Here is a 24,212-nt window from a genome sequence, read left to right as displayed (position 1 = left end):
CTGTGCTGCTGCTTTATTCATAACTTAGGGTTGCCACTGGGTATTAAGGTTGCTTTTTTTTTTTTAATGAAGACAGAAAATTGCCTTTATCTTTGTATTGCTTCATTTTATAATGCAAACATCCAAGAGTTGGCAGTTAGAATATTTGCCATTTTATTAAAACTGTGATTTGTTACCATTTTGATCGAGACCTACCAAAAGCTGTTTGTTCTGCCCTTTTTGCCAAGAGGCCGTAATGAGGGCTGCCTACTGCTTGTTAGGCACTAGGAGTTCAGAGAAGAGACAAGCTTCCAGCTTTCAGAGATCTCTGGTATCTCTGCAAGAGTGATTCCATGTTTTGCATTTCAGAAGTGTTTTTCCCCCTTTAATAATTATATACATTGTCGGTTTAGAAAAAGAAATCGATTTTTAACATTCCTGTTGCATGCATGCTTATTGTAAAAAGACAAAAGAACTATCGGTCGGTGGGGGGGAGAAGGGGGAGGAAAAACGCCTTTTTTCATACCCCCAGGGGTATGTTAACGTTTTTCTGACAACCTTCCAGAGTTTTTCTGTGATTACACACGTTCACAGACATTTAAAAAATAGAAATGGGATCATACTTCTCCTGTGATGCCTGATATTTTCCTATTTTACAGAAGACAGCATAATTGTTTCAGGGTCCAGGAGTTACGTGCCTAATTATTAACAGTAACTTTTACTTTATTAAAACGTATTCCTTGCCGGGCGCGGTGGCTCACGCCTGTAATCTCAGCACTTTCGGAGGCCGAGGCGGGAGGATCACGAGGTCAGGAGATCCAGACCATCCTGGCTAACACGGTGAAACCCCGTCTCTACTAAAAATACAAAAAATTAGCCGGGCGTCGGGGCGGGCGCCTGTAGTCCCAGCTACTGGGGAGGCCGAGGCAGGAGAATGGCGTGAACCCGGGAGGCGGAGCTTGCAGTGAGCCCAGATCGTGCCACTGCACTCCAGCCTGGGCGACAGAGCGAGACTCTGTCTCAAAAAAATAAATAAGATAAAATAAACGTATTCTTTGAGTCAAACGTGGTGACACACACCTAGCTCCAATTACTGGGAAAATTGAGGATTGCTTGAGGCTGAGTTCAATACCAGAAACATAGCAAGACTGTCTCTAAAAACTTGTAACTTTTGACTGTCACACCTTCAGAAGTCTGTAAATATTTAAACTTCAGTTATTCTGCAAAAATATATTATGTGTCTGCTATAGGGCAGATACCGCTTTACACAGATGTTTGGGATACTTCTATGAATATAACAGACCCAAAACAACAAAATCTAAAAACCCTTTTCCTATGGAATTAGCGTGTTATTGAATGTACATGCACTAAACAACAAAACCTAACAGATAATTAAGTTACGTTAGAAGATAAGCACGATAGAAAGCAGTGAAGAGGAACTGGGAGTCTTGACAGTTGGGGTATGGGTGAAAATGTTAAATGATGTGATCTGGGTTGACCTCATTGAAAAGGTGAGATTTGAGCCAAAAATTGAAAAAGATAAGGAAATTAGCCATGTAAATATCAGGATCATTCCAGGAGAGGGAATGGTCAGTCAAAGGGAGCATGCCTGCTTGACTAGTTCTAGATCAAACAAGGGGGGCAGCGTGTCTGGTGATTGAGCAAGAGAGTAATTGGAGATGGAGTCCTGGAGGTGGGGAAGGTTGGTAGTGCTCTACTACAAAGACGTGAGAGGGTGAGGGTTAAGAATTAGAGCCGGGGGTAGTGGCCCATGCTTGTAACCCCAGCACTTTGGGAGCCCAGGCGGGCGGATCACCTGAGGCCAGGAGTTCAAGAGCAGCCTAGCCAACATGGTGAAACCCCGTCTCCACTAAAAATACAAAAATTAGCTGGACGTGGTGGTGCGTGCCTCTGATCCCAGCTACTCAGCAGGCTGAGGCAGGATAATCGGTTGAACCCAGGAGGCGGAGGTTGCAGTGAGCCAAGATTGGGCCACTGCACTCCAGCCTGGGTGACAAAGCGAGACTCTGTCTCAAAAAAAAAAAAAAAAAAAAAAAAAAATTTGATTTTCACTGTGATCAAAATGGACAAGCATTGGAGGTTTTAATTTTTTCATAAACTTTATTTTTGAATAGTTTTAGATTTTCAAAGAAGTTGTGAAGATGGTACAGAGTTTCTGTATATGCTACACTGTTTCCCCCTTTCATGTTTGGTATACCTGTGTACAGTTGATGAACCAATATTGATACGTTATTAAAGTCCATACTTTATTTAGATTTACTTAGTTTTTGCCAAATGTCCTTTTGCTATTCCAGGATCCCATCCAGGATACCACATTACATTTAATGGTCATGACTTCTTCCTTAGGCTCCTCTTAACTGTGACAGTTTCTCAGACTTTCCTTGTTTTTGATATTATTGACAGTTTTGAGGCAGTTAGGTGTTTGGGAAGATACTGGGAGAGAGCACCTACATAAATTATTTGGAATTCTTCTGAATGGGATATTTGTTCTTTCTCATTAACTTATTCACCTATTTATATTAGGATGAATTTAGGGTTGTTTATTTATTTATTTATTTTGGTTTGGATTATAAGCCAGTAATACTTTGTTACTTATTTTGTTGCTGAAATTGTTCCAGCTTTGGGTACAGTTGACTGCAGTGTCCCTTTGACATACCCCATCGTTATGTTTTTTCCAGCAGTTCCTTTCTAGCATTACAAAGTGCTCCAGACATAATCAGCCATTTCTCAAAGGAGCACTGGTTCCTTTTATTAAAGAATGCAGCCAAGATCTGGGCACTGGGTGTGCTCCTTGCCACTGAGTGCTATTGCTTTAAGTCCTCTCAGCTAGCAGAGCTAGCCCATGTATATATGCATATCTATAATTACTTCTATATCCCTCAATAGCTATATTAAGCTAAACATGAGTTCCATTTCCAATCTAGTATAGAAGGATCATTGTAGCCTTCCCCTCTTGCTTATGTGTAACCTCCCACTTCAACAGTGAGAATCCTGGCTCTCTGGAAGATTTTTGAGCAGAGTGACATGATCTAAGATTTAATGAGATGATTTATTGCTGATATACAAAAAAGATATTAGGGGAATTTGAATGGAAGCAGAAGTCCAGTTAGGATTTTGTTGAGATCTAAGTGATCAGAAAGATTTTTTAAAGTGTGAAGCTAAGTATGTTGGATTAAGTACCTAACCTTGATACGAGGAAGTCTGGTAAAATAATTTAGCATTAGATAGGTTCAGTTGCTGAGGAATGTTTCTGAGGTCTGGCTGTCTTCAGGAGATGTCTTGCGTTGATTCTCACAGTTCCATTGCTTTATCCACATCACAGGAAAGACTTGCAGAACTTGAATGAGCTAGAATCTGCGGGACACTGAATTACAACACTTAACCTATTTTAGTGTGTTAGAGCAGAAGTCTCCAAACCCCAGGCCTTAGACCCAGACCATTTGCTGGCCCATTAGGAACCAGGTGGCACAGCAGGAGGTGAGCTGTGGTTGAGTGAGCATTACCACCTGAGCTCCACCGCCTGTCAGAGCAGTCCAACATTAGATTCTCATAGGAGCGTGAACGCTACTGTGAACTGTGCATGCAAGGGATCTAGATTGCATGCTCCTTATAAGAATCTAACGCCTGATGATCTGAGGTGAACAGTTTCATCCGGAAACCTTCCCTTCCACCCCTCCCTATCTGTGGAAAAATTGTCTTCCATGAAACTGGTCCAGTGTCAGAAAGGTTGGAGACTGCAGTTTTAAGAGTATTCTTATTAGCTTTGTAATAATTTAATAATAATAAAAGCTACCATTTATTGAGGGCTTCCCACATGCCAGGTACTGTTTTAGGTGCTTTGTAGAATAACTCATTTGCAAGACAGGTATTTTCTTTCTTTTCTGGGGGAAAAATTGTAACGCACAAATTAAGTAACCTGTCCGAGATATACATGTAGTTCATGAACTTAATCTTTCTGCTGTCAGTATAAGTCAGTATAGTAGGCTACAGTTGTTTTGTGTCTAATTAAATAAATATGACCTTTTTAGGTTATAGAAGCAATGCGTGTGCATTGAGAATAGTTTAAAAAGTACAAACAAGCAAAAAAAATTCTACTTTTTAACAGAAAGGTGTTATGATTTAGTGAAAATGCACTTGCCTAGGAATTAGGAGAATGGGGTTCCAGACCACAAACTTTATTGATAGCTGGATGCACTTGGATAAGTTATTGAACTTTCTGGAATTCGTGATCCTCATTCATAAAGTAAGGATGTGGGCAGTCAGTTCTAATTATAGGAGTTGGAATTTCTTCAGTCCCTTCTAGCTCTTTAATTTTCTGTGATTCTATGGCAAAGCATTCTTTATCTGCCTTCATTGTTGAAGAAGACACTTTAAATGATAGTAATTTTGTGGAATCAATCTAGGACTGACTCATTTGATGAAAGTGGGATGTGGTTAATGTGTATAATTACTACCTGTGGTTGAATAAAACATTTATAAATTAATTTGTGCCCTTATTGTATTAAAATAACCAATAATTTTACCGTTAAAGTTTACAATTAATTTGCTGCTTAGTTTTTTAATACTAGAGAAGGGGAAACCTGTTCATTTCCAAGACATAGTTGACTGATGGGTCTACTTCCTACTTCCCACAGCCTCTAAAGAGAGCAATCACTACACTTATGGCTGGGATTTTGCGCTTAGTAGTTCAATGGCCCCCAGGCAGACTACAGGTAAGTGTTTCTTTTCAAGAATTTGTCTTTTCTACCCCTTATGAATTTTTTTTTTAATCATTACAAGGCAAGCTAAGTTCTTTTTTTTATTTTTTTGAGACGGAGTCTCTCTCTGTCACCCAGGCTGGAGTGCAGTGGCACAATCTGGGCTCACTGTAGTCTCCGCCTCCCTGATTCAAGCAATTCTCCGGCCTCAGCCTCCTGAGTAGCTGGGACTACAGGTGTCTGCCACTATGCCTGGCTAATTTTTGTATTTTTCATATACTCGGGGGTTTCACCATATTGGCCAGGCTGGTCTCCAACTCCTGACCTTGTGATCCACCTGCCCCAGCCACCCAAAATTAAGTTATTTCACCAGTTCCTTTTCGAAATTGTTTAGATATTGAGAGTTAATCTTGTTTATATATGGTTTTTCTGCTGTTTTATCCCTAAAGATCTAGAATCAAAAAAGATATTTTTCTGGAAAACATGCCAATAAAAAATGGCTGTCATTGATTCCCCTTGGTCTGTCTTAATCTTAAAGTTTTAGGTTGTTTTTCCCCTTAGATTACGGAAGGAGTGCATTTTCAATAATAAAATATTAGAAAAATATAGAAAATCAGAAGGAAGAGAAATAATCTCTAAGAGACCCTCAGTGTTAGTATTTTCATGTATCTCCTTCTAGGCTTGCTTTTAGAAAGTGCAGTGGTGCTGCCCAATCTGCTCATAAGGGCCAGAGCCTAGATGAGCCTATTGACCTGCTCCTGGCTGCAGATGACAGCAATGTAAGGGGCTTTGTATATATTACCTTAACCTCAGATTAATCCTGTGAGGTCAATATGAGTTCCTTTTTAGAGCTGAGGAAACTGACCCTCTGAGAGAGTAAGTGTCTCATGTCTCACAGCTGGTAGGCAGCAGAACTCAGCCCAGTGCCTGTCTTCTAGTGGTTTATGCCATCTCTGCAATGCAGGAAATGCTGGGAGGGAATGATGGGAATGACTGTTGCCCATTCCCACAGCAGTATCCTGGTATGAAAGGTTGGCAGTGAATCCTTTTTCTTCAGCAGCCTGAGAGAAATGGGATTGGAGGAATGTAGAGCAGGAACAAGAAGTAGGAACTAGGAGTGATGACATTGTTAGAACTAGGAGGGAAACTAGAAACTCATTTTGGATTTCTTTTGTATTGTCTTGTTAAATGTGAGTTATTGCACATTGTCTAGAGCAAGAGTTGATAAACTATGGCCTTTAGGCCAAATTCAGCCTGCCACCTATTTTTGTAAATAACAGTTTTATTGAAAAATAGCCACACCCGGCTGGGCACGGTGGCTCACGCTTGTAATCCCAGCACGTTGGGAGGCCAAGGTGGACGGATCACGAGGTCAGGAGATCGAGATCATCCTGGCTAACACGGTGAAACCCTATCTCTACTAAAAATACAAAAAAAAAATTAGCTGGACATGGTGGTGGGCGCCTGTAGTCCCAGCTATTCAGAAGGCTGAGGCAAGAGAATGGCGTGAACCCAGGAGGCAGAGGTTGCAGTGAGCCGAGATTGCGCCAGTGCAGTCCAGCCTGGGTGACAGAGCGAGACTCTGTCTCAAAAAAAAAAAAAGAAAAGTTTGCATATTGTCTGACTGCTTTTACCCTGTGATGGCCAAGCTGAGTTTTGGCAATGGAGACTACATAGCTCTAGAGCTGGAAATGTTTACTATCTGGTCCTTTACAGAAAACGGTTACCAATCCGTGGTCTAAAAGTATATTTATATGCTTTTAGCTTTATATTATGTTAGTGCTTAGATGGGATGCATTCACTCAGCTAGGGAGCTAAGATATACCTTTAATAATTATAGGGTAGGTTGGAACAGACTTCTGTTACCTAAAGATTGGTGGGTATGGATTTCTGTACTGACAGAATTCTAAAAAACAAATGATTTATATCATATTTTAGACCATGACAAAAGGTGTGGAGTCTCTTATTTGTACAGATTGGATTCGTCACAAATTCACCAGATCAAGAATTCCAGAAAAAGTAAGAACAAAGTTTGATTTTTTTTTAAATGTTAGTGTTGTTTTAAAAAATGTTTTAAGTGGTACCCGTTTTTGTAATATTGAAAGATTTTATGTTAAATTATATGTGGATGTAGGTGGTGGTACAGAGTTTAAAGCATAGTGGGATTTATGTGAATGGTGATCATAAAAATAAAACTGTTCTATCACTTGTGTCACTGGCCTTCACAGTAATGGGTTTTTATTATTTCAGTCTACTTATTCCTGCTTGTGGTTTGTACATGTGTGTTGGTATCACCATTGTCCTGAGAAAGCAGTGGGTCTTCCTACTCAGGCTCTCACTGTGTCACTCTTCATTTTCACTTTCCGTATCGATCATTGTTACTTTGGATCTTTCAGCTTTTTCTATTTCATTTCTGTGTACCTATCATTCTTTTAGATAATATTGACTAAGCCCGCCATTGATTTTTGTTTAAAATTTTTTTTTAAAGAGAGTTTTGCTTTGTTGCCCAGGCTGGAGTGCAGTGGTGCAATCTCAGCTCACTGCAACCTCCGTCTCCCGGGTTCAAACAGTTTTTGTGCCTCAGCCTCCAGAGTATCTGGGACCACAGGCCCGTGCCACCACACCCGGCTAATTTTTATATTTTTAGTAGAGATGGGGTTTCATCATGTTGCCCAGGCTGGTCTTGCACTCCTGATCTCAAGTGATCCACCCGCCTTGGCCTCCCAAAGTGCTGGGATTACAGGCGCCCGGCCTGTTTTTATTTGTTTTTTAATTAATAGTCTTTATTTCTTAAAGCAGTTTTAGGTTTGCGGAAACATTGATTGGGAAGTATGGAGAGTTCCTATGTGCTCCCTCCGCCCAGCATATACAGTGTCCCCCACAACTGATGAACCAACGGGACACAGTATTATTAACTAAATACCATAGTTTACACTAGTGTTCAGTCTTCATGTTGTGAAGTTCTATGGGTTTTGACAAATGCATAATGTCATGTATCCACTATTACAGTATTATACAGAATAGTTTCACTGCCCTAAGTATCACCTGTGGTTCACCTATTTATCCTTCCCAACTCCTAACCCCTGGCAAGCACTGATCTTTTTATTATCTCCATAGTTTTGCCTTTTCTAGAATGTAATATAGCTGAAATCATATGGTATATAGCCCTTTCAAACTGGCTTCTTTCTCTTAGCAATATACCTGTAAGGTTCCTCCATGTCTTTTTGTGGCTTGCTTGCTTATTTTTTATTGCTGAATAATATCCCATTGCATAGACATACACAGTTTATGTGTGCATTCACCTATGGAAAAACATCTTGGTTGCTTCTAGTTTTGGACAGTAATGAACAAAGCTGCTATAAACATTCATGTATAGATTTTTGTGTGGACATAAATTTCCAACTCATGAGTTAAATACCTGGAGCATAATTGCTGGATTGTATGGTAAAGACTACATTTAGCTTTGTAAAGCCTGGGTTTTTTGTTTATTTGTTTTGGGTGGGGGGTTCCTAATATTTTTTATTGTGGTAAAATACACATATAACATTTACCATCTTAACCACTTTTAAGTGTGCTATTCAATGGCATTAAGTACGTTGACACTGTTGTGCAACTATTACAACCATCTATCTCCAGAACTCTTTTCATCTTGCAAAACTGAAACTCTATATCCACTAAATAATAACTGCCAACCTAGGCAACATAAGGAGACCCAGTCTCTACCAAAAAAAAAAAAAAAAAAATTAGATGGGTGTTGTGGTACACACCTGTAGTCCTAGCTACTCAGGAGGTTAAGGCTGCAGTGACCTATAATTGTGCCACTGCACTCCAGCCTGGGCAACAGAGCAAGATCCTGTCTCAAAAATTAATAATAATAGTAACTCCCCATTTTCCCCTCTCCCTAGCTTCTGGTGACTACCATTCTCCATTGATTTTCTTAAAAGATAAAACAGTATTACCATTGACTACTTTGATACCTTTAATGTGCTTGGTGTTCTTTTATCAGAAATCTCATCCAGGTACAATGGTTCACACCTATATTCCTAGCATTTTGGGAGGCTGAGGCAGGAGGATCTCTTGAGTCCAGGAATTCAAGACCAGCCTGGGCAACATAGTGAGACTCTGTATCTACAAAAAATTTAAAAATTAGCTAGGTGTGGTGGTGCATGCCTGTAGGCCCAACTGCTCAGGAGGCTGAGATGAGAGGATCACTTTAGCAAGAGGTCAACGGTGTAGTGAGCCATGATCGGATCAGTGCACTCCAGCCTGGGCAACAGAGTGAGACCTTGTCTCAAAACAAAATAAAGAAATCTTTTTTATTTTTCAAGTCATTGTCTTTCCACTGCTATTCTTTCCACAACTATATTGTCTTATATCTTTCCATGTTTCTTACTCTGTATTTCTGGAAGGATAGATACAAATGTTGGCATTCATTTAAAATATGCAAGGCTAGACACAGGCAGGAGAATAACACACACTGGGGCCTGTAGGGGGCGAGTGGAGGGAGACCACCAGGAAAAATAGCTAATGCATGCTGGGCTTCATACCTAGGTGATGGGTTGATAAGTGTAGCAAATAGTGCAGCAGATTGCCATGGCACATGTTTACCTATGTAACAAACTTGCACATCCTATATTTGTGCCCTGGAACTTTAAATAAAATAAATGTGCAAGGCAGTGGTTTTGATCATCAACTGTGATAAATATGAAAACCTTTAAACCTCATGAAAATAGCCCCTGACTATCTTTTTTTTTTTTTTTTTTTTTGGAGACGGAGTCTCGCTCTGTCTCCAGGCTGGAGTGTGGTGGCGTGGTCTCGGCTCACTGCAACCTCCATCTCCCGGGTTCAAGCGATTCTCCTGCCTCAGCCTCCCAAGTAGCTGGGATTACAGGCATGTGCCACCACACCCAGCTAATTTTTGTATTTTTAGTAGAGACGGGGTTTCACCATGTTGGCCAGGATGGTCTTGATCTCCTGACCTCGTGATCCACCCCCCTTGGCCTCCCAAAGTGCTGGAATTATAGGCGTGAGCAACCACGCCTGGCCCCTGCCTATCGTCTGAACTTATTCCTGTATTCTCCTGTATTCTCAACTGGTTTCTAGACATTGCTACTTGGATAACTTATAGGTATTTCAAGTTCATATCCAAAATTCAACTCATCTTACTTTCCCTCCAAACAACCAAATAAAAAAGAGGGTGCGTCTCTTGTATTAGTTATGTCAGTTAATGCTACCATCCTCTATCTAATTTCCCAGACTAGAGACATCTGAATCAAGCTCAGCCTCCCTCTTCACCCAACACAAATCCATCTATATTACTGCCCAGAGTTCCCATATCAGTCCTTTTTCTGTTACAGCTACTGTAGTTCAGGCTCTTAAACCATGGTCATAAGTGCCTCCTAACTGGGTTTCCTTGTATCAGTCTCTATCCCCAGTTGGTTTTATTCTTAGGTAAGAGTTTTCTTTGCAAATCTCTTAGAAACATGGTCCCATTGGTTCTAACCTTCATTAACTCTGTATCCCCAGCGGTAATTTCTAAAGGCTCAACATAATCGCGCATAGTTTAACTTCATCCCCTGCATTACTTTTCATGCTTTTTTCTATATTAGCCACCCTGAACCACTTGCCTTTCCAAAATATTTTGTGCTCCTTCATACTGTTCCTTTAAATATTCTCACCTTTCTTTAGTGCACCTACCCGTTCCTCTGATCTCCACCATCCTTCTCATCCTAATCTCTTCAAAATCTCTAGAAAAATATAAACAAGCAAAACTCACCAAAAAATACTCTTAATCTTACCCACCCCGAGATAACTGCTGCCAACTCCTTCCACATCCTTCTTTGTTGTATGTTTTATTTTTTTCTTTTAGACTAGTCAAGTGCAGTAATGAGGAGGAAAGAGTAGAATAAGGAGTTCAATCTGTGTTGTGTGTTTTAAGATGTGATTCATCTCATATGAATCAATGCTTCTCTAGCTGCTCTCTCTGTTTAGTAATATAATATGAACCTCTCACTGTATACATTTTTTTTTAAGTTCCGGTATACACGTGCAGATTTGTCACATAGGTATACATGGGCCATGGTGGTTTGCTGTACCTATCAACCCGTCATCTAGGTTTTAAGCCCTACATGGATTAGGTGTTTGTCCTAATGGTCTCCCTTTGCCCCCAACTCCCCGTGTGTTCTCATTGCTCAACTCCCACTTATGAGTGAGAACATGCGGTGTTTGGTTTTCTGTTCCTGTATTAGTTTGCTGAGGATGATGGCATCCAGCTTCATCCATGTCCCTGCAAAGGACATGATCTCATTCCTTTTTATGGCTGCATAGTATTCCATGGTGTATATGTACCACATTTTCTTTATCCAGTCTATCATTGATGGGCATTTGGGTTGGTTCCATGTCTTTGCTATTGTAAGTACTGCTTCAATAAACATACATGTGCATGTGTCTTTATAGTAGAATGATTTATATTCCTTTGGGTGTATACCCAGTAATGGGATTGCTGAGTCCAATGGTATTTCTGGTTCTAGATCCTTGAGGAATCACCACACTGTCTTCCACAATGGTTGAACTAATTTACATTCCCACCAATAGTGCAAAACCATAAAAACCTCAGAAGAAAACCTAGGCAATACCATTCAGGACATAGGCATGGGCAAAGCCTTCATGACTAAAACACCAAAAGCAATTGCAACAAAAGCCAAAATTGACAAATGGGATCTAATTAAACTAAAGAGCTTCTGCACAGCAAAAGAAACTCGCATCAGAGTGAGCAGGCAACCTACAGAATGGGAGAAAAATTTTGCAATCTACCCATCTGACAAAGGTCTAATATCCAGAATCTACAAGGAACTTAAATTTACAAGAAAAAAACAAACAATCCCATCAAAAAGTGGGCAAAGGAAATGAACAGACACTTCTCAAAAGAAGATATTTATGTGGCCAAGAAACATATGAAAAAAAGCTCATCATCACTGATCATTAGAGAAATGCAAATCAAAACCACAATGAGATACTACCTCATGCCAGTCAGAGTGACGATTATTAAAAAGTCAAGAAACAATAGATGCTGGCAAGGCTGTGGAGAAATAAGAACACTTTTACACTGTTTACATTTATACAAAACTGTTTTTAATCATGAATGATATTCTTTTTTATTAAAATACCATCTTTTTGGGGGTCAATTTTTTTTCTAAATCTGCTTCCCCAGAAGTATGACTCTTGATCTAATGTCTTTGAGACCTTTATATATATTTTATATGAGTCTTAGAAACAGTATTTATAGAATATATCACATATGCACACTCATGTATTTGGTACAGATGATGCACATAACAGCTTACAACACATAATTGTGTGGACATTTCTTTTTGGTTTTGGGCTCAAGAATATATTATGGCCATCATTCAATGTGAAGACCTGCAAAGATAGTAAACCTCATTCATTTTAATGGTAGTATTGTATCCTATAGGATACATCAGAATTTGTGTATTTGCGCCAGGCGTGGTGGTTCACGCCTGTAATCCTAGCACTTTGGGAGGCCAAGGCAGGCGGATCACAAGGTCAGGAGTTCGAGACCAGCCTGGCCAACATGGTGAGACCCCCATCTCTACCAAAAATAGAAAAATTAGCTGGGCATGGTGGTGTGCGCCTGTAATCCCAGCTACTCGTGAGGCTGAAGCAAGAGAATCGCTTGAACCTTGGGGGCAGAGGTTGCAGTGAGCCAAGATCGTGCCATTGCACTCCAGCCTGGGCGACAGAGCAAGACTCCATCTCAAAAAAAAAAAAAAAAGAATTTGTGTATTTGTATCATTTTACTTAGTTTTATTATTTATCATTTTATTTAGAATGGATGCATCATAATGTAGTTATCATAGTGAGGAACACGGGTTGCCTTTAAATTTTTCAGTGTTACAAATAGTGTTAGAATACACATCCTTATTCGGTATATTTTGTATACTTAGAGGAGTGTTTCTGTGGGATAGTTTCTTAGCACCTTTTGATTCTTAGATAATTAATTCAAATATTAGCTCTGTGGAGCTGTTTCTGATCCCTCATAGGCAGAGTTCATTAGTCATTTGCCTGTATTCTCATAATACTTTGTAGATTCTTTTTATAATACTTATGTTTTATTTTCATTTTTAATTTACATGTTTGTTTTCCCACTTGATAGTCAGCTCTTCACCTGAGAATAGGGAGGGAAGAGGATGCAGCCCAGTGCCCAGCTCATAGCAGTGCTTACAGATTCTCCTGACATTTAAATTATTTAGTGTTGTCTGGTTGCTCCTGCTTTGTTCTACAGGTTAAACTCCATCTATCTGCATAATCAGATTGATAGAAATGTTCAATCTGAGGTTGAGGATTACATGATGATTAAGGATGAGGTAATTATGTAGTTGTGTATGTGTGTGTGTCTTTTAAGAAAAAATGGGAGGTACACAGAAACTGTGTAAGTTAGAAATTTACCATTTATAATTCTTTCCTTTCTAGGTGTTTCAGGCCTCACCTGAAGATCATGAAAAATATGGTGGGGATCCACAGAACCCTCATAAACTGCATATTGTTACCAGAATAAAAAGTACAAGAAGACGTCCATATTGGGAAAAAGATATAATAAAGATGCTTGGATTAGAAAAAGTATGCAATTATTTTAATCATCTTTAGTGTTGTTTACATTTGCTTTAAATTTTATACTTTTAAAACTTTGCAGTATACATTTATTATTTATTTTGTATTACTTAGGGTAATTTATTTATAAATTTGGCTTAGAATGAACCTTCAATTTAACATTTTACTGAAACATGGAACTATCTGCTTTTCAGATTGATAACATTGCTTTGTTGTTGTTGTTCACAGGCACATACCCCTCAAGTTCACAAGAATATCCCTTCAGTGAATGCAAAATTGAAAGTAGTTAAGCATTTGATAAGGTTTGTTGTTTCTTCTCAGCTCTTTTTAAAAGGTATTGCCTAGTGTAATTCTAAATGCATTTTTCTTTTTTCGTTAATGTTCTGAAAAAAACTTTTTAAAAAACTAAAATTTTATTTTGTTTTTTTTTAATTGACACATAATAATTGTACATATTTATGGGGTACATAGTGACGTTTCAATATATATAAAGTATAGTGATCCGATCAGGGTAATTGGCATATCCATCATCTCAGACATTTATCATTTCTTCATGTTGGGAACATTCATCATCCTCCTCCTAGCTATTTGAAACTATGTGTTATTGTTAACTGTAGTTATCCTGCGGGGATATAGAACGCTAGAACGTATTCCTCCTATCTAAACGTATTTTCTTGTGTCACAGAATCAAGCCCTTGAAGTTGCCACAAGGACTTCCAACAGAGGAGAACATGTCTAACACGTGCCTCAAAAGCACTGGGGAGTTAGTAGTGCAGTGGCATCTGAAACCTGTGGAGCAGAAAGCACATGAGTCCTAATGCCCCAGCAGCTTCCGATTGGAAAATGCAAATTGTTTTTATTTAAAGATGGTGAGAAAGTGTTTTCATTAAAATATGTTTTCAAAACCATTTTCAGGCCGGGCACGGTGGCTCACCTGTAATCCCAGCACTTTGGGAGGCCAAGGCGGGCAGATCACCTGAGGTCAAGAGTTCGAGACCAGCCTGACCAACATGGAGAAACCCCCATCTCTACTGAAAATACAGCATTAGCCAGGCATGGTGGCACATGCCTGTAACCCAGCTACTCGGGAGGCTGAAGCAGGAGAATCGCTTGAACCCGGGAGGCAGAGGTTGCAGTGAGCTGAGATGATGCCACTGTACTCCAGCCTGGGTGATAGGGTGAGACTCCATCTCAGGGGAAAAAAAAAAAATTTTTTTTTCACTGACTAAACCTGCTGCAGCTCCCTTTTACTACAGACTTGGAGATTTTAGTTTAATTTGGTTTAATTCTCTGTCCTTTCCCTTTCACTGTTTCACTCCAAAACGTGTAAGAATGGCAATGTTTGAACATCTGCAAGCCTCATTAACCATTTTATAAAAATTGCGTTAGTATTGTTGTTGTTGTTTTTGAGACAGGGTCTTGCTCTGTCACCCAAGCTGGAATACAGTGGCATGATTTCAGTTCACTGCAGCCTCGACCTCCCAGGCTCAAGTGATCCTCCCACCTCAGCCTCCAGAGTAGCTAGGACTACAGGCAGTGTGCCACCACATCCAGCTAATTTTTAAAAGTTTTTTCATAGAGACAGGGACTCACTATGTTGTCCAAGCTGGTCTCAAACTCCTGGGTTCAAGCCATCCTCCCGCCTCAGCCTCCCAAAATGCTGGGATTACAGGCATGAGCCACTGTACCCAGCCAAAATTGTTTTCTTTTTTAAGTGAATTCAACAATTTCTGTGAGTGGCTCTTTGCATGAACACTGTGCAAGGTGTTAGAGAAATCCAAAGCTGACCAAAACATGGTCCCCACCTTTTGGAGCTTACAGTCTGTTCTGGGGAACAGAGATTCAGCCAAAGTCAAGAAACACTGGATGCCAGCTAGATTATCTGTTTTGTGCTTTGGTGTCTATAAGTACATATGTGGATATGGGTTCATTTTATCCCTAAACTTAGTACCAAACCAGCATTTAATATCTAATTATAAATCTAATTTGGCCTAAACTTTATTATTGCATACTGCCTGAACAAAACATATTTGTCTCTATGTAAATTTTTTCCTCATGGAACAAGGGTGTGAAATGAAAATATTTTAGGATTTATTCAAAAACAGACTATTCTGTTTTCAGCTTCAGAATTGTTCTTTGAATCCTAAGGAACCTCTGTCAACAGTTGAGGTTGCTGTTGAAAAGAAAGAAGAAGGAGGCAGAAATCTCTCAGGGAGAATTATTTCCTTTTTTTTCTATTTCAGATACCTGGAGGGGTGGGGAGAAGTAAGAATTGTAAGGGAGGTTCAATAGTGGGGAATTCTGTGACAGCTGATTGAAGATGATGATGAAGAACCTCTGCATTCTAGTTACCCTTTGCTTCCCTTCGCCTCTTGTAAAATTTGGCTTGGCAACAATGACATTGTCATGCTTATTGTCCCAATATCCATCCTGTCGTAGATCTTAATGTTTTTGATCCTTGCGTTAAAGTGGAAGTGCCACCCAGAGTGAAACCAGATCCCATTAATAAATAAGCTTAAAGGCAACTACAGTTTTAATTCCATAGTTATTGAATATCCAGTGTGTGTAAGGCCTGGAGGGGAGCCAAAGGACACTAACTTCTAAGAGCTCCGTCTAGTTGGAGAGAAACCTGTGTGCCACAACATACAGTGTCCTTGCTTATGTGGGGTCGAAGACATCTGTGAAAATAAAAGCAGCCTCTGCTAATTTAGCGCCATCTCTTTTACTGTGCTAATTTTTTTTTCTTTAGAGACAGGGTCTCACTCTGTCGCCCAGCCTGGAGGGCAGTGGTGTGATCATAGCTCACTATTACCTCCAACTCTTGGGCTCAAGTGATCCTCCCACCTCAGCCTCCTGAGTAGCTAGGACTACAGATACATGCCACCGCTCCCGGCTAGTATTTTTCAAAATTTTTTGTAGAGCCAAGGTGTTGCTATGTTGTCCACACTGATCTGGAGCTTCTAATCTCAAATGATTCTCCTGCCTCAGCCTCCCAAAGTGCTGGGAATACAGGTGTGAGCCACCATACCTGGCCTTACTGTACTAATATTAATATTGTGTAAATAGGGGAAAATACCATGGTTAATTTTTACTCAAACAGTAAGAAAGTTTGAGTAACTAATTTTAATCTCAACAGCCCATAGCTAGAAGAGGGGATCTAAATGTTAAGTTGAATATTTAGAAATAAAAGTGTCTACAAGAAGAAAAGTCTTTAGTGAAAATATGGGCATAGGCCAGCAGCATTAGCTTTCTATTGCTGCAGAACAAATTACCACAAACTTAGCTGCTTAAAACAACACACACTTATTGTCTCACAATGTTTGTGGGTCGGAAGTCTAGGCGTGGCTTAGCTGGGTAGTCTGTTTAGGATCTCAATGCTGGAAAAACGTGTCTGGCCAGGTGCTCATTGTAGCTTTGACAGGGAAGGGATCTGCTCCCAAGCACTCTGAGGTTGTTGGCAGAATTTGTTTCCTTATGGCTGTAGGATTCATGGCAAGTTGCTTCTTCCAAAACCAGCATTGGAGACAGACTAGCAAGATGGGCACTACACTCTTAGATAATCAAATAAATGCAATCATGTGCCTCGTGTCACCTTTTTTGCATTCCATTCATTAAGAACAAGTTGCAGTTCCTACCTACACTCAAGGAAGGGAGGAATTACACAGAAGTGTGACCACAAGGAGGCAGGGCTCATGGAGGCCTCCTTAAAGTCCCCCAGCCAAACCTGAAAAGTCAATCCTGGACCTTATCATAGTGGCTGTGTAGTTTAGAAGGGTTCTTCAGATTGGCATTCCTTTGCCTCATATCATCACTTCAAAACCCTATAAGGGTTTATTCCTCGGTCTTGACTTTGTGTCTTTGAGGATTGCTTTGTTTAGTGTCACCTGCCTTCTTTCAGGAGGTTTTGCCTGACATCTGGTGGTGACCGTGGCCACCAGGTCAACCCAAACACTACCTTTAAGGACGACTGCAGTTCTCTTAGGGTCTCCTCAATCTAAAATTGTACCTCTTTCAGGCCAAACACCTATTTTCTTCATTTTTTTTTTTCTCATAAGAATGCTAGCTAGTATGCCTATTATCTAACTGGCACAGTTTCACCAAGGACAGTTTGGAACTACACAGGCCATTTTAGGGAGATTTTGACATGAACAAGATTGCTTCTTTGGGAGGTACCTTAAAATGAAAAGCAAAGAAACTTCCATGCGGAGATTGTCTTGTTTTTCTCAAAATGAGATAATTTTGCTTAACATAAGTAGTATCCCTTCCTTCCTTTCCATACTTTGAGGATTAATAAGGACTAGCTTTTTGATCACACAGCTTGATAAAATTTTCAAGGGTCCAAATTACTGTCTAAACCATTTGCCACTCTTTGTGTATATTTGTCAAAATCTGCTTTTCTATATCAAAACTTTTCTTTCAAGACCTGAGGGAATTAATTAATAAGGAATCCTTGGAACACTGGAAATTCTAAAATAAGAGTCAGATACAAAACACTGGTCACTAAAATTCTTACCTTTATGTATTAGAATGGCAATCAATTAACAAACTGAAAATGTCTTTGGATATTATTTCTGTTTATTTTTTGCCTCAAAATTATTAAATGACATGAAATAAGTGCTCAAGAAGAAAAATGAACAATTCTTCATTTCCTGTTCTGTAGTTTTCCGTATTACCTGGAAAAAAGAAAATTTGTTGGTCACTTTAAAGATAATATAAACAGCTGAACATGGTGCACACCCCGACTCCCCACCCCACTCCCATGCCTGTAATCCTAGCGCTTTGGGATGTCAAGATGGATCACTTGAGTCTAGGAGTTTGAGGCTGTGATGAACTATGATTGCACCACTGCACTCCAGCCTAGGCAACAGGGCGAGATCCTGTCTCAAAAAAGAAAAAAGAAAAACAGAGCGGTACAATTACTGTCTCCCAAAAGATTATTTCCATTATTCTAGATTCACCAGTCCTCCATACCTCTTTTCTTTTTATTATAAAGCTGAACAGGCACTAGGGTACTGATTGAACTAAGTGGAAATCACCAGGGGTCCATTGCTTATTTCGTAAGATCCAGTAGCCAAGACATATTCACCCCATCTGAGAACTATAGCAGTAGCAATAAAAGTGAAAACTTCAGTTGATTTAGTTCAAGGGTTTCCACTAAACTTGACAGCTTCCCATGCTGTGCTATACAGGGTCTTCTACTGACAGTAAACTCGCAGGATTTTTCAGCTACTTACCTAGTCTCCCATGAATTTTGTTGCTTTGCTTTTACACATCACTGGCCTGTATTACAACACTCTAAACTCAGCCACTTCCTTCACCCAAAAAAGCAACCACCCATAATTGCTTACCCCTCTTAGGGAACGATCCATACCCTGCACAGACTTGGAGATTCCCTTGGAGAACTGATTTAATTGTGGTTTTAGATTATTCACACTTAAAAAGTGAAACTAAAAATTGCCAAGTACAGTCAGGCATGGTGGCTCATGCCTGTAATCCCAGCAACTTGGGAGGCTGAGGTGGGGGGATGGCTTGAGTCCAGGAGTTTGAGACCAGCCTGGGCAACATAGTGAGACCCCATGTCTAAAACAAAACAAAACAAAAAATTTTAACTTAGCTGGGTGTGGTAGCACATGCCTGTAGTCCCAGCTGCTGAGGAGACTGAGGTGGGAGGATTGCTTCAGCCTGGGATTTCAAGGCTGCAGTGAGCTATGATTGTGCCACTGCACTACAGCCTGGGCGACAGACTCCCCTGGGGTGGGGCGGGGGGGGGGGCGGGAATGCTATGTAGACTATATCATCATAGTCAAAGCTTTTCTCAGAAATCATATTCATTTAGTTTGGCTAAATTAATTGCCCCCTCCCAGATCTGCCAAGTTACAAAAGTAAATATTTATATTGATACAATAGGAGGTATTTGATGTGGGGGTAGTGTATGACTTTGCAATGCTTTAGAAACAACAACAAAAATCACCTGACCACTACAGGAACCCCTGTAGAATTGACAATGAATTAAAGAGCTTTGACACGCTTTGCTGTTATGGAAGGAGATGGCCATAAGAAAAATGGAAATTAGCAAAACTATTTTGTGATATTACCCACAATAGCAGAGAAGAATTGGCAAAAGTATTGAACCAAGATTGATAGGGTAATTTAAGCATATTGCTGAGGATGTTTCAAATGTGTGTCCCACCTGCCAGTGACATAATCCTGACAAGATCGTTATAATAGGACCTAGGAATCTTGAGGCCCATTGAACACCTTGATTTTCTATCAGCTAGCCAAGGAGGACTTGATACTATCACAAACATTTCTTGCTGTACTTACACACTACAGGGCAAGCAAAACAGAAAATATTAGGATAAACAAAAAAGCCACCTGACTCCCTAAAAGACCCATCTGGATTCTGGGACATGTTTCTTCACCTGGGTTTTATAATCTGGTATCCCAGCATTAAGACCCGTTATAAGACTCATCATCCTTTTGTTTCTGGTAATGGCCTGTTACAGTTGGTTGATGTACACTGTCCAAAATCTGGAATGCTGCTCTGTACCCACTGTCAAGTCAAAGGTCTCAACAGCTCATCCTGCAACAGGAGAAGGGATTAGCTCTAGCCCAACTACAGACCATGCTTCCGGGACATCCTTCTGGTCTTGACAGTGGTGAAAATCTGGATGTCATGAATTCTGTGGCCTGACTTCACCTGCCCTTGACTAAAGAGGGGGATTGAGGAAAAGAAAAAGCAACTTCTGACAGCCAGGAACTGGCCTGGAACTCTCAGGCCTTGGTGTTTCCAGGAGCTGGCCTGGCCTCACAGGTGGTGTTCTTCTGTTGAACATAAGGAATTTCACAGAACATCAACATCAGATAAAGCTGCACTGAATGTAATGGATCAAGGCAAAAACAAGACCACTCTAGAGTCATGTCTGAGCACAGACCAAAACATGAATGTGATTCAAGTCACAAAAATAACCAAGCATCCACCTATTCTGGCTAATGTGGGTCACTGCAGCTTTGCCAATCACAGCTTGAGCTTCATTTCATTTCTCCCTCCTTCTAGGTAACATTGATTAAGATACCAATCACAGAATTATCTTTCTCCTGACAGCATCCAATCCAGAGCAAAACCTACTTTTTGAAACACTCACCAAAATAACCTGATAAAAGCCCAGATCCTTTCCAAACCCCTCTTCCTGGACTGCTCCACATGGGGACATGGGGTGGTTCTCCTCACTGCAGTGAGCACAGGCCTTCACTTCTCAGTGGACCCGACCAGGCCTGTTTGTCACATCCCTGCTGGAGTGCCTCATGCAGGTCTGTTTGCCCACTCTGTCCCCTGTCTAGGCTCCCAGCAATTATCCATCATGGTCTCCTCCTGATTAATGGGCCCTGCCCCACCACACTTTTTCCACCCCATCCCTGGCTTTCCTTCTGCCAGCACAGCCTTCTCTACTGTTGCCCCAGCTGTTCTCAGACGTTTTCTCACTCCCACCGTGGTGGTAAGCCTTACCACCTCTGCTCCAGAGTCTCAGGCCACTGTGTCCTCTTCACCATCCATCCGACCCCTACCATGTGCTTCCTCATCTTGGCCACCAGGGTCTTCTCGGTCATCAGACCCTACTTCTTTTTTTATTATTATTTTTAATTATTATGGATACATAATAGCTGTATAAATGTATGGGATACATGTGATGTTTTGATACAGGCACATAGTGTGTAATAATTGTATCCAGGTAATTGGTGTATTCACCACCTCGAGCATTTATTATTTCTGTTAGAAACATTCCAATTCAATTTTCAGTTATTTTTAATTATACAAGAAAAATTTGGGAGGCTGAGGTGGCAGGATCACTTGAGGCCAGGTGTTCAAAACCAGCCTGGGCAACATAGCAAGACCCCATCTTTACAAAAAAAATTTTAAAAATGAGCTGGGTGAGGTGGTGCACACCTGTAGTCCTAGCTACTCAGGAGACTGAGGCAGGAAGATCACCTGAGCTCAGAATTTGAGGCTGCAGTGAGCTATGATTGTGCCACTGCACTCTGGCATGAGCAACAGAGTAAGACACTATCTCTAAAAAATAAAATAAAAAATATGTATATAATAAATTATTGTTGACTATGGTCACCCTGTTATGCTAATACTAGATCTTATTCACTCTATATTTTTGCACTCATTAACCATCTATACTTTTTCCCCCATCCCCACTACCCTTCCCAGTCTCTGGTAACCATTATTCTACTATCTCTATGATCTCAATTGTTTTAATTTTTGCATATGAGTGAGAACAAGCAAAATTTGTCTTTTTGTGCCTGGGTTATTTCACTTAACCTAATATCTTACAGTTCCATCTATATTGTTGCAAAAGTTGGGATTCCATTTTTATGGCTCAATAATATTCCATTGTACATATGTACCACATTTTCTTTATCCATTCATCCACTGATAGACACTCAAGTTGATTCCAAATCTTGGCTATTGTGCAGTGTAAATGTAAATCTGCACTCCATGCAATAAACATGGAGTGCAGATATCTCTTCAATATACTGGTCTTTCTTTTGGATATATACTTAACAATGGCATTACTGGATCATATGGTAGCTCTATTTTTAGTTTTTTGAGGAACCTCCATAATGTTCTGCATAGTGGCTGTACTAATTTACATTCCCACCAACAGTGTACAAGGGTTTCCCTTTCTCCACATCTTTGGCAGCATTCGTTATTGTCTGTCTTTTGGATAAAAGCCATTTTAACTGGAGTTAGATATTATCTCATTGTAGTTTTAATTTGCATTTCTCTGATGATTAATGATGTTGAACATTTTCTCACCTACCTGTTAGCCATTTGTATGTCTTCATCTTTTTTTTTTTTTTTTGAGAAATGTCTAATCAGATATTTTGCCCATTTTAAAATTGGATTATTTGATTTTTTCCTATTGAGTTGTTTAACCTCCTTATATATTCTGGTTATTAATCTCTTGTCAGATGGGTAGTTTGAAAATATTTTCTCCCATTCTGTCGGTTGTCTCTTCACTTTGTCGATTATTTCTTTTGCTGTGCAGAAGCTTTTTAGCTTGAAGTGATCCCTGTTATCCATATTTGCTTTAGTTGCTTGTGCTTTTGAGGTATTACTCAAGGAGTCTTTGCCCAGATCAATGTCTTGGAGCATTTCCTTAATGTCCTTCTCTTCTCTTCTCTTCTCTTCTCTTCTCTTCTCTTCTCCTCTTTTCTCTTCCTTTTTCCTTTATTTATTTATTTCTCTTTTCTTCTCTTTCTTTCAACAAGGTCTCACTCTGTCTCCCAGGCTGGAGTACAGTGGTGCATTCATAGCTCACTGCAACCTTGGACTCCTGGGCTCAAGTGATTCCCCGATCTCAGCCACCTGAGTAGCTGGGACTATAGGTGTTAGCCACCACACCTGGCTATTTTTATTTTATTTCTGTAGAGACAAGGTCTTACTATGTTGCCAAGGCTGGTCTTGAATTCCCAATGTTCTCTTTTAGTAGTTTCATAGTTTCAGGTGTCAGATTTAAGTCTTTAAGCCACTTTGATTTGATTTTTTTGTATGGTGAGAGATAGGGGTCTAGTTCATTATTCTGCATATAGACATCTAGTTTTCCCAGCACCATTTATTGAAAAGACTGTTCTTTCCCCAATGTATGTTCTTGGCAGCTTTGTCAAAAATGAGTTCATTGTAGATGTGTGGATTCATTTCTGAATTCTCTACTGTTACATTGGTCTATGTGTCTGTTTTTATACCAGTACCATGCTGTTTCGGGTCTCTAGTTCTGCAATAACCTTCAAAGTCAGGCAATGTATTTTTCTGGTTTTGTTCTTTTTGTTCAGGATGGATTTGGCTATTCTGGATCTTTTGTGGTTCCATATAAATTTTAGGATAATTTTTTCTATTTCTGTGAAGAATGTTATTGGTATTTTGATAGGGATTGCACTGAATCTGTAGATTGGGTAATATGAACATTTTAACAACATTGATGTTTTTCAATCAATGAACATGGAATATCTTTCTTTTTTTTTTTTTTTTTTTTTTTGAGACAAAGTTTCACTCTTGTTTCCCAGGCTGGAGTGTAATGGCACAATTTTGGTTCACCGCAACCTCCGCCTCCTGGGTTCAAATGATTCTCCTGCCTCAGCCTTCGGAGTAGCTGGGATTACAGGCATGCGCCACCATGCCCGGCTAATATTTTGTATTTTTACTAGAGATGGGGTTTCACCATGTTAGTCAGGCTGGTCTCGAACTCCTGACCTCAGGTGATCTGTTGCAGGAAGTCAGGGACCCTGAACGGAGGGATCTGCCGAAGCCATGACAGAAGGACATAAATTGTGAAGATTTCATGGACATTTATCACTTCCCCAATCAATACTCTTATAATTTCCTATGCCTGTCTTTACTTTAATCTCTTAATCCTATCATCTTCATAAGCTGAGGATGTATGTCGCCTCAGGACCCTGTGATGATTGCATTAACTGCACAAATTGTTCATAAAGCATGTGTGTTTGAACAATGTGAAATCTGGGCACCTTAAGAACAGGATAACAGTGATTTTCAGGGAACAAGGGAGATAACCTTAAAGTCTGGCTGCCTGTGGGCTGGGCTGGACAGAGCCATATTTCTCTTATTACCCAAAATGGGTAAGAGAAATATCGCTGAATTCTTTCCCCAGTAAGGAATATTAATAATTAACAGCCCTGGGAAAAGAATGCATTCCCAGGGAGAGCCTCTAAAATGGCTGCTCTGGGGGTGTCTGTCTTGTGCAGTTGAAGATAAGGGATGAAACACTCCCTGGCCTCCTGCAGCACCCCCAGGCTTGCTAGGATTAGGAAATTCCAGCCTGGCGAATTCTAGTCAGACCAGTTCTCTGCCCTCGAACCTGT

General features: G+C 40.1%; 1 protein-coding gene across 5 annotated transcripts in view; it reads left to right on the top strand.

The window, feature by feature from the left end:
* MRPL30 (mitochondrial ribosomal protein L30) overlaps nucleotides 1-24,212 on the top strand; it is a 42,345-nt gene that overhangs the window by 440 nt on the left and 17,693 nt on the right. For 3 of the 5 annotated variants that reach the window (XR_010109246.1, XR_008624310.3, XR_008624311.2), the window contains exons 2-6: nucleotides 4,635-4,712; nucleotides 6,636-6,716; nucleotides 13,188-13,334; nucleotides 13,554-13,627; nucleotides 14,011-14,194. Coding sequence is in view for 1 of the 5 variants with exons in the window: in XM_008970971.4 (XP_008969219.1) it covers nucleotides 4,662-4,712; nucleotides 6,636-6,716; nucleotides 13,188-13,334; nucleotides 13,554-13,627; nucleotides 14,011-14,143 (486 nt within the window). In the remaining 4 variants the exon portion in view is untranslated. Of the gene's footprint in view, nucleotides 1-4,634; nucleotides 4,713-6,635; nucleotides 6,717-13,187; nucleotides 13,335-13,553; nucleotides 13,628-14,010; nucleotides 16,042-24,212 lie in introns of those variants that run through there. The other 2 variants (XR_611653.4, XM_008970971.4) reach the window with 2 other exon arrangements.

Source organism: Pan paniscus, chromosome 12 (assembly GCF_029289425.2).
Source record: "Pan paniscus chromosome 12, NHGRI_mPanPan1-v2.0_pri, whole genome shotgun sequence".
Classification (NCBI taxonomy): Eukaryota; Metazoa; Chordata; class Mammalia; order Primates; family Hominidae; genus Pan; species Pan paniscus.
The sequence above is the reverse complement of the archived record's forward strand: the minus strand, read 5'-3'. Positions and strand labels throughout refer to the sequence as shown.